The sequence below is a fragment of the Epinephelus fuscoguttatus genome, linkage group LG13 (genome assembly GCF_011397635.1).
Source record: "Epinephelus fuscoguttatus linkage group LG13, E.fuscoguttatus.final_Chr_v1".
NCBI lineage: Eukaryota > Metazoa > Chordata > Actinopteri > Perciformes > Serranidae > Epinephelus > Epinephelus fuscoguttatus.
The window spans coordinates 33382156-33400944 of NC_064764.1; the positions used below are offsets into that span (position 1 = coordinate 33382156).

Genomic DNA, 18789 nt, shown 5'->3' on the forward strand with positions numbered 1-18789 from the left:
GCAAATTAATTAAATATTGTTCATTTTGTGAGAATTTTGGATACTTAAACAAAATAAAAGTCAGGCATCGACTAGACCTACTCAAACGTGTGACACTGCACCAAGCAAAGGCCCCCCAGCTCCTCTGACGTCATATTCAGTTGCCGGCTAGGTTATTTTTCGGGTCAGGTCGGAGGGTCTTTGGAGGACAGGTAATCATGGCCCTGAGGGTGGTCAGACTGGTCATCCCGTCGGGAGCAGCTGCTGTTAAAGCTGTGAACATTACACAGAAGGTGAGAAGAGAAAACACGCGGACACAGAGTTTTATTTGTTCTGCTGAGCGTGTCAAGTTTACAAGGACAAGCTAGCAATGCTAGTTAGCTTCCTAGCCGTTAGCATCACAATCAGTCCCCACTAGGCTACCTGCTGGTTTGTTTATGAGGTTCTTGGCAGGAGAGAAATGAGAAAACAAGTTGCCAGCACATATAAGTAAATGTTAATTATATTTATCGACGCTTACGTGACGTTCCCAGGCAAACATGTCGAGATAACACCTTGTAATTATGCAGTTTGGTGAAGCTAGCCGGTCTCAATGTTGCTACATGCAGAGTTTTAATGGTACACCTGTCACGTTTAAGTTTTCATCAGCACCTTAACACTTTATTTTTAAAAAGTGTAATCCAGTGAGGTCGCAACTAGCACCTATTACTACCTTTACGGACAAATGTAGTCAGTGTGTCTCTTCACGTCACTTTACCTTTTACAAACGTTTACCTACTGTTTTACAGCTGATGACACCTCAGTGCAGACATATTTACATTTATCATCATGCATATACATTCATTGCATACTTGTTTAATACGTGAAGTTTATTCATTTGCAATTATTGACATTTATATGAGTTTGCATTTTATTTTTGCTACGTTTTGTCCCTATTTTAACGAGCACTATTTATGTTTAGATTCTCGTTGTGTTTTTACTTGTGTATTCCTTCCTTAGAAGTACAATGGTATGAGATTTTCTTGGTTCCATAACTGTCTCTGAAAATATCGTGGTTTCACGGTATCATCGTATCACAGAATTTATATTATTATCTTTCAGAATGATTCTTAAAGGAAAGAAAACAGACAGCTTATTATTGGTTGTACACACGTTTTATTACTATAACTGAAACCTTAAACCATTTTGTTAATGGAAGCTTGTGTCAAAAGTCACCCTTTTTAAAATATTTAAAATAAAGGGGACGTTCTCTGTCCAATTGCATTTTTAGAAAAAATATTGTAGATAAGCAAATGTACACAGTATGATAACCGTGAACTTTAATATCACGGTGTACCTTGAAACAGGTATATTGCTGCAATCCTAAAAGCACTAGAATTGAACTAAGGTGCGGTTAAATGCAGATATACTAAGCTGTCTGTTATTTAGGTACAACTAGAGCTGGTGTTCTCTCATTGATATAAATGAGCTGGACCAAATATTTGATTAAATTAGTTTCAGATTTATTGAATTTATTGCTCCGCGTGCAGGTACTGAAACAACAAAATGCAGTTCAGCATCTAATCAGAAATGCTGAATGATAAGGAATAAATAGAATCTGAAATGAACAGCAAGATGCATGAATATATTAGATATGGACAGTATGAGCATAGTTAGCAGTGCGGCTGTAGTATAAAGTAAATAGTGCAAAGTGTAAATTACAGGTAATTCTAATATTATCAATTGATCAATTTCAGGGCTCCTCCATTGCATTAGTGTTAGCTGCTAGGTGCACCTGAGAAAGCAGCAACTTAGCGCTGCCTATTGTAATTCATCATCACATTATCAGTCTGTTACCTATGGTTTGTTGTTTGTTGAAAGCACCAAAAATTTAAAGAAAAAGTTACTTATTTTACTTGGGCTTGCTCCTTATTATTCAGGATTGATGTGTCTGTTTCTGTAAATTGATTCATATTGTGACAAGCAGCATCGGATGAAAGACAGGAAGCAGCTTACAGCGATATTAACCCTTTAATGGCTTGGGCAAAAACAATGTCATAACTATAGTGGGTGTGAAAAAATGCAACAGCCACCTCACTAATGGTCAAAACAATTACCGACATAAACCGCCATGTTCTGAACACATTACAAATACTAACAAAACAGTAGCTGTTTATTCTGTTGCCTTGTCTTTGTCAAGGCTGGAATACCAACATAGTGCAGTGTGCAGATGTGTGAGGTTGTTGTTGATGTGACAGTCACTTTGTCCATTTCATTATTTGCAAATTTGTTTTGGAATATGTACCATAGAAACCACTAAAGATATTAAAATGGTCAGGTCCCTTGAGGCCCTTGTCCTCGTGTCATATCTAGTTTTATTACCTGTAATAAGTTGAAGGGATGTTTCCAAAGTGTCCATTCCCAGATAAACTTGAGTCGACATTTTCACAAACTAACTTCCTTCCTCGCAGTAAACCTGGGGCAGAGTGGTGTTCCTGTGTGGAAATGCTGGGTTGGTTGGTTTTTGAGATCTCGGGCAAAATGGGTTTGGAGGGAATCAAACTTTGGTCTGTATCAACTCTGTGTTATCAATTAATTAAAGCTGGTGGGGGTTTTTTTGTCATTCAGGCAGGAGTTCACACAAGCTCAGTGAGAAGCCTACGGTACGGCTGGTGGGCCTATGCGCTGGGCGAGAGGACGACGCCACGCTTTCAACAATACAGCAAAATCATCACCTTGGATGGCAACTTGGCCTCGGGGAAAGGAGCTCTGGCTCAGAAGCTGGCTGACAAGCTGGGTAAGTAACTCAGTGTAGGGATGCTTCACTAGAGAATCTCAGCAAGTGGTTCTCTCAGGTTTACAGTCATGTAGTGGATCAGTGAAGGCATTCACAGGCTAAAATGCTCAGTTCCTTCAATCATGAGGCTAAAATGGCTTAAATTTAGCTGATACTGCTCCCTGCATCAGAGGTGAGTAGTGATGTTGACATTTAAGAGTTTAAAAATCTGGTAATGTGTATTTTTTAAATCATAAACACACGGCTTAAACAGTTTTGACAAGGACCCTTGAAATTCGTTTATTAAAAATCGTGACAAAGATCTGCACAGAGCGGGACATTCATGAGTTCTCCCTGGTGAACAAATTAAAGAAAGGTGACACCATTTCTAAAGTGCCTTAGACTTGTCTCTGTCAGCTCCAGTTAACATTTATTGTTATGCAGCGGTCAACGTATCACTGCACACGCTTGACATTTTGGGAAATATGCTTGTTTGTGGTCCCAGCGGGAGTTATGCCTACTATACACAAGAGACTTTGAAAAGACTTTTTGGAAGATGAAAGTCAGACACCCTCTCACACTTGAAGACAATGTAAGTTTTTAGTTACACACTTAAAGGTTTTGCAAAGACTGAGGATCTTGCAGCATTGCTATTTGCAAAACTACAGCTAGATTTCTTTTGAGATTATTTCCATCCTGCTCTTGGTGGAAAATGTTACACCAAACTCCCTTTAAGAAATATGATATTTTAGCAATTCTTGAAGTATCTGTAAAAACACATAACTCTAGAAACACAAGATAAAAGGCATCATGTGTCGACAATATTCGTGTCAATTTTGGCATCAATATAATCCATAAAAATATTCTGGATTTGCGTACAAACTTAACATTTTGGAATTCGTCGCCTCAACTTGCTACCAGCCCCTGTTGGTTAGCTGTGTTGTAGTAGTGGGAGGAAACAGTGGGAATGAGAGGCGAAGTGTTTTCAAAATTAAGATTTCTCACTAAAATAAGTGCTGGTTGGTGGATCAGATACACGCTGAATTAAATACGAACTCTTTCAATAGTCTTTCCAAAAAAAAAAAAAGTTACATTTTCTGTAAGGCGCGTCGTGGGAGAAATTGTTTGGACGCGTGTTCTGGTCAACAACAATAAACCAGTGTCCGATTGGTCAGGTTTCTTTGAGTGTGGTGACCCATTTATTTTAGCATGTGCTCACCTTCACACAGGTGAAACAATGTATGTCCATTATTGAGGTAAGTTTCCACTTAGCAGTTTCAGAGTCCATCACAGGTAAACGTTCATTCAACTGTTTCAGTTTCAGCCGGCTACAAACTCTTCATGTTGCCACGCTTGACACGGTCAAAAAACTGTTTGCTTCCCTGTCAAACACCTGCTGCCCCTTACCTATATTACCTGTGTTTTCCTGTTCTAGTGTGCCACCCTGTGGACAGACAGTAAAACTGCATATTTATATGTAGTCATCATTATTTAAACATGAGTTAAAACCAACACAAATAATGTTATTGTGGGTTTGCTGCCTCCTGTTTGGTGCTGGAGAGAAGGCAGCCATGATTGTTGACAATATCCATGTCATTGAAGTTAAGTATTTGCATCAGCCATGACTAAAATCTTCCGATATCTATCTCCAGGGATGCTCTACATGCCTGAGCCTGACACTTACTACATGGACAAGATGACCGGGGAGAAGGAGCCACTTCCTGTTGACTTCAACGGGATGTGCAGCCTGGAGAAGTTCTACACGGACCCCAAAGCTGCTGATGGAAACAGCTACAGGCTACAGCTGTGGATGTACACCATGAGGCTGCTTCAGTATGCCGACGCCATCGAACACCTGCTCACCACAGGTATCAGTGACTTGGAGGGCTGAGTGTTCTGTTGGGTCATTTACAGCCAAAAACTATTAATCAAAATCAAGTTTGGGATATCAGCTGATTGATTTTAGTAGTAGAAGTTGGTGTATGACAAGATTTACAGAGTGTTAACAGAGTCATCCTGATCTTCTGTGTTTTAAGGTCAAGGAGTGGTCCTGGAGCGTTCTCCCTTCAGTGACATGGTGTTCCTGGAGGCCATGTTCAAAGAGAAATACATCAGGAAGGAGTGTGAGTACTCAGGATGCACAAACACAATGCACAACCACTTAAAGTAATTATATATTTCAGTAGGCTTGAATATAAAAGCTATTGACAGGGATTTCCCAAGTCTGTTTTCAGATGTTAAACTTGGTCATGACGTGTATTGTGAAAACAAATTATGTTCCATTGGTTACACATTGTTTAAAGAAATGCCCCGTGGCTTGCAGGTGTGCAGCACTACAATGAGATCAAAGGCATCAGCATCTGCGAGTTCCTGCCGCCGCATCTCGTCATCTACATCGACCTGGCAGCCGAGGAGGTGCAGAAGAAGCTGAAGCAGAGCGGCAAGGTAATGAGACACATTCACTGACGCCACGTGATGCCGTCATCTCCGTGGGAAACTGTAATTATGTCAATACATCTCAGTTTCACTCATTAACTTTCAATAGAAGACGTAATGTTCAGTGTCAGTAGGTGAATAAACACCTCAGAGGAGCGGATACACTGATTCCAAATAAAACGTTGATATAAAATGCTAATATTTTAGGGTCACCAAGCCCCTAAATTTGGTAGCCAAAGTACATTTTTGATGTCCCTTGTGTAAACTAATGTAAAAACACTATCCTACAGAAAAGGCAATTTAACACAAATTTACATAGCCTTCCATGACTGTGACACTTCAGTAAAACAAAAGACATCAACACAGTGAAAATATCTTTGTTAACATACGATTTATTCTCTCATAGTCTCATAGTTCATAGTCTGATGTTTCTTTACTGTATTGTCAGTGATAATTGTGATCGGATTAATAAAAACATCATTAACATGTTGAGGAAATAAATACTTAACGTTCCTCTCCACAGAAACTCTCAGTCCTGCGTTGTTTAGCTCTGTTAGCTGTTTGCTGTATTAGCTCTGCTAGCTCCACTGGTTCAGTTATCTCCATTAGCTTTGTTCACGCTTAGCTATGTGGGTTCAGAGAGCTCCGTTAGCTGTTAGCTCTGGTAGTTCAGTCAGAGTGTTAAGTTCTATTAACCTCATTAGCTGTTAGCTCCTCTGGTTTGCATAGCTTTGTCAACTGTTAGCTCTGTTGGCGAGTAGTTCGGTTAGAGTGGCTAGCTCTGTTGGTTCTGATAGCTCTGTTAACTGTTAGCTCTATTAGTTTGGTTATGTCTGTTAGCTGTTAGCTGTATTGGCTCCCTTAGCCTTGCTCACTGGTAGCTCTAGTAGTTAGATTAGAGTGGTTAGCTGTGTTAGCTCCGTTGGTTAGGATAGCTCTATTCGGTCTATTGGCTAACTCCGTTAGCTCCGTTAGGTGTAAACTCTTCGAGCAGTTATTTCTCTTAGCTGTTAGCTCTATTGGTTTTTTAAGCTCTGTTCACTATTAGCCCGAGTAGTTTGTTTAGAGTGGTTAGTTCTGTTAGCTTCATTAGCTGTTAGCTCTGTTGGTTTGATAGCTCTGTTAGTGGTTAACTCTATTTCCGTGGTTATTTCTGTTAGCTATTACCTCTATTGGCTCTGTTAGCTTTGTTCACTGTTAACTGTTGTAGTTTGGTTAGAGTGGTTAGCTCTGTTAGCTCCATGTGTTGTTAGCTCTTTCAGTTTGGATACCTTTGTTAACTGTTAGCTCTATTGGCTTAGTTAGCTTTGTTCACTGTTAGCTCTACTAGTTTGGTTAGAGTGGTTAACACTATTAGTTCCATTAGCTGTTAGCTCTGTTGGTTTGGATTAGCTGGTAGCTCTATTGGCGCCATTAGCGTTGTTCACTGTTAGCTCTAGTAGTTTAGTTAGAGTGCTTTGTTCTATCTCAGTTGGCTCCATTAGCTTTTGGCTCTGTTAGCCACACACTACAAAACTCCGCTGCCCACCGGCTACTAACAGCTAGCTAGCTCTCCAACAGCATGAAGACATGCTCTGCTCAATTAAGATGGTCATTTGCTAAGTGGTAGTTATTTATACATACAAAAATCCTGTTCATGCTGGAGGCGTCTCGGGGTAAATCTTTGTTCGCCCCAAACACATTTTCTGTCGCCCCGGGGAGACTGTTAGCATCGAGCCCTGGTTCAAGAGAGAACTGAAAACTTAGTGACTACAGGGGGCCACCTGCAGGCGATGTCTGGTGGCCTCAGAGTATGTTTTTGTGGCCAGGGGCTGTCGTGCCATGGTTAATGTTGAACCCTGGTATAAAGTTTCATAGTATATAGTGTTGTGTTTTAATCTGGCTGGTGAATCAGTTAATCATTACCAATTATTAAAATGTAATCTCTGTATTCTCAGTCCTATCTTCAGAATGTGCCCCTTACGTATCTGAAGGGCATTGAGGAGAGCTACAAGAAATCTTTCCTGCCCCAAATCAGGTGAGAATTTGAAACTATGTAGAACAAACGTGTAAGAGATTTCTGACAGCTGTCAAATTTAACATAAATCACATTTGATTCTTATCGTCTTACGTTTTTCTGTCAGTAAACAGTCGGAGGTGCTAGCTTACGAAGCAACCCAGGCCCAAGATGTTGAAAGGGTAAGATTCTTTCTCAGGTGTTTTTTGATGCCTAAAATCTATTTATTATTTTGTGTAGACAGCTTACGGGTTGTGTGCTGTCCACAGGTGGCAGAAGACATTGAGTATTTGAAGTTTGAGAAGGGGCCGTGGCTGGAGCAGGATGATGTCACCTACCATCACATGAGGATGCTGTGAGTTCTTGATTAATGTTACACGTTCCCACATTTAAATGCAAATTACACAGAGGAAGATCTCCAACAGGTGAAGTCGGATTCACAGCCTCAGCCTCCACTTGTCACACTCATTATGGATAAATATGCAAAGCACCTGAAACGAATCACATGGAATACTTAAAATGCAGATTCCTCCTGATTGCCTTTTATACGCTGTATTCCTCCCATACATCAGCATACATCAGCACATTGCTGTGATCTGATTTTTTTTTCAGTGCCCTTTTGTCTGTCTTTCACAGTGTGGAAGACAAACAGAGGGTGGCAACACTGACCCACATACCAAAGTTTCTTCCAGAAATAACCATCGGAGCCCACGACTATGATGAAAAATACTACGCCTATAAAGCGGTATGTAGAGACAAGATGCTCGTTTGTTACAGCCATGAAAATGCCATTCCTAATATCACTCTCTGCTTCATTTGTGTCCATATGTACGTTATATTTAGACTTTATCTACTGCACGGTAACTCACAAGGTTTACCGACTAAACACTTGTCTTATATCAGACATGTTTTCCCCACATGTACGACATGCTAACGTTATTAGCATAAGCCTGTGACATTTTACATTGTATAAATTAGCATAGTGGTATTTTCTTCTACTCATATGAAGGAACAACAGCAACATTAAACAAAGGTAACGTCACAAAATTAGGCTCCAGAATAACTCGCAAGGTTCATCTTCTTTTCCCACACATATACAATATGCTAATGTTATTACCATAAACCTATGACATTGCCTGTTACATAAGTTAGCCTAGCAGCTAGCTGACGTTTTCTCTTCTCATATGATGCCAGGACAAATTACAAACAAGACTGAGATGCAATTTTAGGGGACTTCATTGTCTTGTCAATTTTTATCTGTGAAATAAAGGTACATGAAAGCTTCGTTTCCACTGAAGGAAATGGTTTCAGCTTACAATAATAAACAGGAGGTCTGTGACGCCATGACTTGTAGTTAGATTTCTGTGGAGGTGCACGTCAGGCTCGCTGTAGGTATGGCCTGATTGAATGCAGAAGTCTGGTTTAAGGCTTTGAGAGAGAGTAGCTCATGTTCACAAATGTTGATTATGGATTTATGGATGCCTTAAGTGCTCCCTCAAGTACATCTCTTGAATTTCTGCACTGCTCTGCTCAGTATAACTAAATAAAATCTACCACAAATTACACATTTAAACAGCTTCCAAACACAAAGAATGTCCCCTGGGATCTATATATATAAATCAACAGCTGATTTCCTTCTTTAAGTGAAATCCTAAATGATTGTTTTTTTTCCACCTGGACCTTTATGCTCTGCCATTTCTCCTCTAATCATCACACTGTAACTATCACAAAGTCACATATATGGAGTTTCTTGTCGAGCCGTGAGCCTCACGTAGGTTTACATTACCAAAGGTTTATGACAAAATCACTTGGCGACACCGACTCCCATGCGCGCACAGTGAGAGAGGAGAGGGAGAGACGCTGTGCTGCTGCCAGAGGAGCCGCTGAATGAGTTCCCTCTGAGCAGTAAGTCACTAAAAGAGTCTGAGAAGTCCGGGGCTGTTCATGAAACATTCAGGACGCCACAGTTTATTCCACACTACTGAAGCTGCTCCTCTTTTTGGAACCACCGCGGAGTCGGTAATAACAGTATGATGTCACTATGTCAACAAGGTGAAATATCGCGAGTATCACAATATGAATTTTTCATATCATATTAAATATTGTACCCGTGTTATTGTGAAAGAGATAATATGGCACACCCCTACTGCTCTCTCTTGTTCAGGGCTGGGCTGGGACGAGCTAATATCGACCGGTATATTGGTGTCTCAGATTCACAATCAACAAACAACAGGAAATTATGTCTTAGAGATAATACCAATCAGTTAGAGGAGAAGTTGCTGTGCCCTAATGCTGTTCCCACAGATCAGCTGGGATCGTCTCTAATGAGACACTGGCTGCTGCTGTATAACAGTAATTAGCTGCGATGCAGACGTATGGCTTGCCCTTTTCTTTTATGTTTTGTCATTATCTGAGGATAAGTTGCATTATCTTGTGATGAGCACTTTATTGAAAATCACACCGAGGATCCTGTCTCCATCCCCTGGTGTTCTCTATATATTGAATACTCTTATTTCTCTACCCTTTGCCACGTGAAGCCCGAGCAGCGCTGCCAGCGCCGTGGAACTAATTTCCTTCCGCTGAAATATTGAACGACTCGCGGTTACGAGAAGGCAAATGCCAGATATGGAATATTCTACAAGGCTTTTGGTATCATCAGTCTTGCAGGGAAACATTTGGGTATGACCTTTTCTGTTTATTGACTGGAGACTTTTTTGTCTCCCCTTGCTGCAAAAATCAGGCTGCGTAATGCTACAGGAGGCTGCGACCTGACATTTAGTTCTGAGCCCGGATCTCGGTGGAGAGAATGAGAACTGTGACACGTGGTGGCGTAATCTCCCCCGGCACACTTGAGTTGACAAAGTAAAGTCAAGGAAAGACGTTTGCGACGCTGATTTATTGCAGCTTCCATCAAATATATGAAAAAATGTATTTGACAGTCAGAAAACCTGAAGGTGTAACAAGGAGTGATGATTTTTGTTTTTTACTGACATTATTTAACCGATTATTCAGCTGTCAGCAGTGAGGGATTTTCCGCTGATCAAACACAACACCTTCCTGCATTACTTGAGAATTAGATATAATTATATTTAGTGTTAAAATTTAACTCTGCAGGCAGTCCACTTACCTTAATTAGATGCTTTCAGCTGCTTCAGTTCCAAAGAGTTGCTCATTTTTCAACCATCCTTCTGCTTTAAATGTTCACGTCTTGTTCCTTTTAGTTTAATTGTCAATTTGTTTTGTCCTTGCAGCTCCCTGGGAAGAAGTATGCCCCTGGTTATAACGCAGATGTCGGAGACAAATACATCTGGCTGAAGTGAACGAGTCCACAAGTCTGTAACTAATTCAAGCCGAGTGAAGTCTGGACTGCTCGTCCGTTATTGATCCACTTGTCTCCTGCTGTACATCCTAAATAATATGTATGTGTGAAAAGAATAAATTTTGAATCTACAAAGTGTCTTTTGTTCTGACTCTTCATGCCGGGGAGGATGGGAAGATAGGAACTTTGATGCATAGGATCATGAATCAAGCGTGGGTCACTTTGACATGCTGCATTGTTGAAAAAAAATGTGTGAATAGTGTTGGAAAAGTCTGAAAATCCAAAATGACCAACATTTATCAACTAAGATTGAATTAAACGCATAAAACTGGTCCAATAAAGAGCAAAATATTCCAACTCATCATGAAATGTTTTTGCATTTTCATCCTCACAGTCAACGATTTATCCTCTTTTTCTTTGATTAGATGTGTTTATCACAGTTTTTTTTTTGTATTGCCTGGTAGCACTTTTTCTGTCAGTTGCATAAGCAGAAAAAATATTTTGGCGCGTCTGTGAAAAAACATCATAGGTACGTATTTTGTTTTGTGTTTCAAAGTCTCCATATTCCATGATCTTGCTCTCAGATCTACAAAGGAAACGCCACAATATTTCTGTTATTTATGAATATTTCTCTAAAATGCTCTTAGTATATGTGATTTAACTGTGTTGAGCTCTCAGAGTAAAAAAAAAACAAAAAAAAACAACCTAAAACAAACAAACACCATCAAACAGTTTACATCTCACACGTCCCCAGACAAGCAGATTAATCTGCTCTAAAACGAAATCCAACGCATGGTGACAAACATCAGAGTAGTAGTTTATCTTCCAATAGGTGGCCTGTGGTGGAGATGCTGCCAGCTGAACATCAAGGTGCATGTGGTGCAGCTGGCACTGAATGTGGTGACCATTTCATTGTAATGTAATAAATCTGCCAGCTCACGTTCCAGTGAAGACAGGACAGTTGTTCGGACCACTTGTCTGGTCTTTGGTTTTTAATCCTGTTTGTTGGAGAAAACAGTCTCCAGGTTTGACAGTGACCCTCAGGAGTGAATTTATATTTGGGGAAAAAAAGACGGGGGGTAATTTTTAAGTACGTCCATTACGAAAGAACATGTTCTGATTTAATTTGGAGTTACAGCTGCTCAGCAAAGACAAAGACTTTCTGGTGGTAAGGGCGAGCTTGGCTTTCAGTCATTGCGGGTGTGAAGGTGGCGTAAGATCAGCAGCTCCTCCTGCTTTTTTTTTTTATGTATCCTTGCAATGGATATTTATGGATGACAAAAAATGACAAAAGTTAAAGTATAAATAAAGAAATTAATGTATAAATAAATACAGAAATACAGTAACTAATAAATAATACAGCAAAAAACACTAAAGAAACAAATGAGAAAAATAAATAAATGCTGAAATAAAAAAAATCAATACACGCATTAATATGGAATTAAACAAATGCATAAATAAATGTATAGAAATTGATTATTTAATAGGATGTAAGCAGATAAATGCTTTAAATCTTTTCTGCATTTTTTATTCACCCACATTTTTTTTTATTTGTCTGTATGCTAATGTAGTAGAAGAACCTTATTTATTTCTTTATTTATTTATGTATGCATTTATTTGTTTATTTATTTTAAAATCTTAAATTTTTAATTAATGATTCTATTTTTAATTATTATAATTTAATTTTTGATTTTAAATGTATTTATCTATATTTATTATTATTTCATTTCAACATTTATTCTTTTTAAGATCTTAAATTTTTAATTATTTTTAATGATTCTGTTTTTGATTATTATAATTTAATTCTTAATTTTTAAAATTTATTTATTTATTTATTTATTTTATCCCTATTAAAGGTTTTTTGAGGGGAGTTTTTCCGCTGTGAGGGTCCAAAGGACAGAAGGATGTCGTATGCTGTCAAATTGTGATTGGTGATATTGGGCTCTATAAATAAAATTGATTGATTGATTGATTGATTGATTGATTGTTAAATTTATTACTTTATTTATTTCAATATTTATTTATCTGTTCCTGTATTTATTGATCCATTTATTTATTTATATTTAAGTAATTTTTCAACCTATCTGCTTTGATGTGTTATCGATATAACTTAGCTGCCATTTTATTTTTAGAATTTAGAAGTATTAAACTCCTTGAAGCACTCAGCAGCAGCTGGCTTGCTCACAGTGCACAAACTCCTCACATGCAGCTGATCAGGCCTGCCAACACTGATATTACAGACCTTTAATAAGCCGTAGTGTATGAGAGACATCTCCAGAAAACAAATCCTATTCACAATTATTTCAATAATACAAACAGAAATAAATAACCTCATTTGATTGGGCTCTGTTTTCTGTTGTAGTCACCAGTCACCGCTCCCTTATCACTCAGTCAATCACAGCCTTGTTTCAAGGCTCTACAGTGTCTTGGTTCTGTTAAGTCTGCCGATATGGCCTTCAGTTTTATTCTGAAGGACTGGAGCCAGAGCGCCCGTCTCTGAGAGAGATTATTATTTCCTGTTTGCTGGAGGAGGCTCTTGTTCTAATCAAGAATTGATCACCAGCACAGATACAAAGATAAACCGGGCTCAGTAGCAGAGTATAGAGGAGGGACGTGGGGAAATCTCCAATAACTTGCTTCCTGCTGCCAGATCTCAGCTCCCTCCTCACCACAACAGTCCGGCACGGTGCCCCAGACTGTACAATCTAATCTAGCTGTATTAAATTGCTCACCAGTGGATAGTGAACAGGTTGCAATGCATCTAAGACTCCACATATCAATGGCCTCGGAGAGCTGGAGACACACACAACCTCTGGAGCCCCGAGGTTGAAGGAAGAGTAAAATATGAGAAGTGTTGTTGAGCATCACACACACACACACACACACACACACACACAGTCACAGTGGATGTGAACTGAAGAAGAATTACTCAACATCTGCTAACCTAGAGGCTGAATTATGATGCCCTGCTCAGCTCTGGCCACATGATAGTTGATTAGATTGAAATGAAAGGCTGCTCCTCAGAACATCAAAAGCCCTGAGCACATGCAGAGAAACATAAGGAGAGTTTTCCTTGTTGTGCAGGGGAAGACGTCTGCATACTTCTTTTATTATTAGCCTGGTGGTGTCACACTAAAAACCACAGTTTAAATCCAGTAGGGGTGACATCCCCGCTGGTCACACCTCAAATCACCTTCTGTCTGTATCTGTTGTATGATGGGCCAAATCTGACCAGAGACAGTGGTCGCTGATGTCACTCCCAAGAGGCAACCTCCAGGGCTGAAAAATGAAGCTGACACTGGAGTGCCGAAAACTGCAGTTCCTCAAATGGCCACTTGGGGCTGGCTCCAAATGCGAGTCAATCACCTACCACCAATCAAAAGAGCCATTTTTGACCAGATAATACAAAAATGTCTGGAGCCACGAAGAATAGCCTATTTTAACTTTATATAAAGGAAAGGCAGCATATTAAGTCTAAATTAGCCGATTAGCATTATTAATAGGTCTAAATGAGCATTCTTTACTAACTCTGCAGAGGGCTATTTATGATTATTCAGTACTTTAACTTTGCAGATGTGGCAGTAAAAGCGCACAAACCTTTCCACACCCTATTAAATACTTTATTTTCCTTCAAGACTTTTCCTATTTTGGATTTGGAATCCATAGCTAGGCTAGCTAGGGAAACTTAAGACAAGCTACTGCTACTGAGGTTGGGCAAACTTCAGAGAACAGCGCGCTAGGCCATAGATGTAGGATAGAGGGACAAACAACACTCATATCTTGTTTCTGGGCGTGATGTTTAGAGCAACTAGGACCCACTGTCTGTGAGCTAGATGTCACTGTGTACCCAACACAATTTGCTATTTAACCAAGATTTCACGGCGTGGCTGTGACAGTACAATCCATATGAGCCTCAGTGTATTAAATGCAACGGAATTTGATGGGCAATCTGACGGGAATTGAGAAATTTGAACAAACATGCAGAATGAGAAACACCACATTTCCACTTAAAACTCGCTAACTAACGGCAGTTATTTTCCAGTTCTGTTATATCCTCCTCTCTGCTACATGTTCATGTATCAGTTCAGAAAGGGACTCAGTGCAGAGCAGCAAGTTAAAGGTTCAGACAAAAAGTGAGCTTTAATGAAGCTGATAAAAACATCCCAAAACGGACAGGTAACTGAAAGTCTAAAAGAAAGAAGAGCCAAAATTTAACTGAAAACCAGCCGGGATAACACAGTGAACACAGGGATATAAAAACAGAGGAGAAATCTAAAACAGAACACAAGAGACCAGGCAGGAAACAGAGCAGCAAACATCATCAACCCAGGAACGAACACAGACTAACTGAACAGGAACAAAGGGAAACACACAGGTATATATAGAAAACTAATCACAAGAACGAGACACAGCTGGAGTAGGAGGACACTGGCAAAAGGAAGTAAATTGGGATTGGCTGACAACAAGGGTGTGGAGGGGAACACTAGGGTGGAGCAAACAAGACTAAGAGGCCGTTTACACGTTGCCGGCTATTTTCATAAACGGACATTTCACCGTTTCCGTTTTCAAAAAGATCTTCGTTTACACTTACCCGTGTATATATACACAAGAGCACGCCAAACCTGTAGGTGGCAGTGTAACGAGAGACTCAAGCCTTCCATGTATCCATTGTCACCATAGCAACATAGGTCGCACTTTTGACACAGGCGCAAGTTACGGCGCATACTGTAACGTTGACTGCCTATAACTCTGTTTATCTCCGTTTATCTCAGTTTACATGCAAACGTGCAACCGGAGTTTTCCAAAGTCTCCACTCTGGCCGGAGTTTTTAGAAAGACTCGTTTTCAGAGGAGAAATCTCCGTTTGTGTGTAAACGAAGGGCACAAACGAAGGAAGATGTCTCCGTTTATCAAAATCACCGTGTACGTGTAAACGGCCTCTAATACAGAACAGGTGTGAAGGGAAGACTCTGGGAACAGGGAAGGACTAACGAGACAGGTGAAAGACAGGCGTGACAGGAAAACACACAAAGACAGAAGCAAACCCAGACATGACACAAGAAACAGATTAAACAAATACATAACATGAAACAGGGACGAACACAAACAGAAAACCCCCAGTGAATTCTATAAGATAACAGAGTATAAACAAAAACACAGAAACACATACAGGATAATTATGTTACAGTAAACATCTGCGTATAATTGTCCCTAACTTTACACTCTAAAAAAGAATATACTGGTTCAACTTAAGAGAATAATTAAGTTTACAATTTGCATGCATCCATGAAACAAAAGTATAATTTTATACAGTGAAAAACTAATTCACTTTAAGTCTTATCCACTAACCCCATGAGTCATTTTTAGAGTGTAGGTAATTGATGTTAGTACATGTTTTTTTCTTTATTTATTTTTTTAAAACTTGGTCTTAAATTTAATTCTTGGTGGCATAAAAAAGTCTTTAAAAGTCTGAAACTTAGCCTGCCTTAGGCTGTAGGAGCTCTGCCATGGCTGTAAATGCACCGTGCTAATCAAGCTAGCAGCTAGCGTTAGGGTTAGCTCCACACTCTGGTCCAGGTCACTTATGGCTCCAAAATACCAAACTTGAGGCTTCAAACTAGGAGTCCACAAACCACTCAGTGACGTCAGCAGTGGCTACGTACATTGTTTTTATACAGTAGGGGTGTAACGATCCATTGATCTAGATCGATCTGTATTGTTATCTTTAGGGTATGCTTTTATTTTGAAAGTCTGCGTCAAAGTCAAACAGCGGCAGGCAGGTGGCAAGCAGCCAAGAGAAAGACGATGAGGAGTACGTTATTTACTCAGCAATAAATCAGCTGTGTGGAAATATTTTGGATTTCGGAGAAAATGCGTGTCAACAGACAAAGAACGTGACAAATGTAAACAATGCTGTTAGGAGATAAAACACAAGGTAATGTTACCTGCCTGGACAAGCATCTCACTCCGTAACTTCTTACTGCGGCAACATTAGCTGCTCTGTTTCAACAGTGTTCGCTGAAAAATATGAGCATGTAGGCTAACATTGAACCTTACTGCTCTGTTGAGAGATGCAGTGACTTAAACCACTGGTGAGTGAGAAAAATAATAACGTTACATATGATTTATTAATGTATGAGAGGAAAAAAGTCTGTTAGCCGCTAAGCTAATTTATGCAACGTAAACATGCTTAAGCTGATAATGGGTGACGAGCAAAACATAATTGACATGTCATGAACCTTGACAGTTATTACTGGGCTGAATTTAATACTTTTGTTGAACGATGTTGTCGGTTTTATGAAACAGATGATGGTTTGGGATAAAATGAAGATTTTTTTCCAGAAAGGTCTGTCTGTCAGAAAGCCCTGAAGGTTAACTTATCCCATGTGCTGTTTTATGTGTGAGTGGAGTCAGTATAAGGTAAGGCTTTACTGCACTTAAGCGGTTACGGTTGTTTTTTCTTTTATGGCCAAAAGTAATAAATAAAGGTGTGGCAGCTGTCTGTAGCTAATTGTATTAAATGGGCAGATTATATTGTCTCATATTGATCACATGTCCCTGCATTGCATCGAATTGAAATCGTATCGTGGCAGACTTTGCAATGACAGATATGGTATTGTGATGAAACCAATGATTTACCCCCCTGTTAGTATACAGTCTGTGGTCTCTTCATTAAAAGGACAACCTGGGCTTTTTTCAAGCATCTCAAGCATCTTGAGAGCCAGACATGTACAGATGCTGCAGCCGTATCCAAACCAAGCTTTTCTAAATCCAGAACCCCTAATTTTCTCCAGCATGGATAAACCTATTGATGCAACCACCCATCTGCATCATGCTGACAGACACAAAGCTGTATAACAAAATATTTGCTGCCCAAACAGACCAAAGCCTCATCATCAAAAAGACTCTGGCTCCAGTGAGCCTCTTCAAGAGATCAAAAGTGTTTAAACATTTGGCCAAATCAAACCCTTTCCTCTGAACGCCTGGATGATGTACAGCGACAGGACCCACTCACCGGAAAGCCGAGCTCATTAGTACAGAAATGATTGCTGTATAACACATAGCTCTGACAGCTGTAGTTCATTGAAAATTATATATATTATCTCCCCATAAATGAGTCATCAACCTAAAGAAACAGAGATCTGCTATTATGATAATAGGCCTAAAAATATTCAAAGAGCAGCCACGGACTGAGAAGAAAGTGATTAACTTCAGCCTCTCATTATCCTGTCATATAAATGACCGGCTCCTACTTATCTCAGTAAGCCTCCAGCCCGACACTCTCCTTCGACACAAAACACGCTGCTCAGAGCTGTGGGCATGATATGCTGCATGACACCGGCACTCAAGTCCAGCTTCACAAGACAATCCAGGTTCTCAGAAGTTCTGCTTTCCAAGATAGCGTGGTAGTTGTGAGCCAGTACAAGCTCTGTGAGGACGTTCACTCCCTGAGAGAGAGATCTCCCCGAGGACAGAGAGCTGGTTCAGCCTCTGTAAACCTTGGAGGTTGATGAAAGTTCTGCCTTCCACAGAAACGATGTTATTCTCTTTCCAACACTTCAGACCCCGAAGTGCCCCAAAGGAGCCCAGAGGGAGCTCTGTCAGAAGGTTCCTGGACAGATCCAAATACTTTGTGTTGGATGGGAAGTTGCTCTGAGCAGTGGAGACATTTCTGTCGGAGCAGTTGCTATATTTCAGGTCTGGGAGACAGTTACATCCCTTATAACAAGCTCACACTGCCTGAGGAACTGAAGAGGCGAGAAATGATAGTGAAGGAAAAGTAACCTAAAGGCAGAAGTAAAAAAAAAAGAAACAAATGTGCTTGTTGCAAAGTTTCTCAATCTGTTGTTAGACTGTCACTTCACTCTGAAAAAGCTATTTGTATTTAAAGATCTAAACTGCTGTACATCACATGCAAACTGACTGATCAACAAAAGTTGTGAGTTAAAGCAGCTACAAAGAGTTTTAAACTATGAAACAGTCTCTGGTTAATACTGACGCCTAGATATAAAATAAAAACACAAGATTTGCTGTCTCTATGATAATTATTCTTAATGACTGTCGCCGTGTCTGATTTCCTGCCAAATCAGATGCAAAACAAAACTGGAAAATCTGTTTATATTTTCTCAGGCAGAAAGAAAAATAATAGAATTAACCAAAACACAAAAAAGCTTTAACGATTATGTAAAAAAGATGTGTGCTTATGCAAGTAAGTACCATGCAGTTTCAACCATCATGATGTCCGCCCATCAATTGATCCGCAGCTTTTGGCCCCGCAGAGCAAAGATAAAGTTAGCTCACCAGC

At 39.7% G+C, this 18789-nt stretch overlaps 1 protein-coding gene across 1 annotated transcript; it reads left to right on the forward strand.

The window, feature by feature from the left end:
* Positions 1–127: 127 nt before the first annotated feature.
* Positions 128–10623, forward strand: ndufa10 (NADH:ubiquinone oxidoreductase subunit A10). Its single transcript, XM_049595113.1, has 10 exons — positions 128–272; positions 2587–2755; positions 4387–4602; positions 4771–4857; positions 5058–5179; positions 7108–7187; positions 7294–7348; positions 7436–7521; positions 7803–7911; positions 10418–10623. The coding sequence occupies exons 1-10, from the start codon at positions 198–200 to the stop codon at positions 10484–10486; spliced, it is 1068 nt and encodes a 355-aa protein (XP_049451070.1). The 5' UTR covers positions 128–197; the 3' UTR covers positions 10487–10623.
* Positions 10624–18789: the final 8166 nt, after the last annotated feature.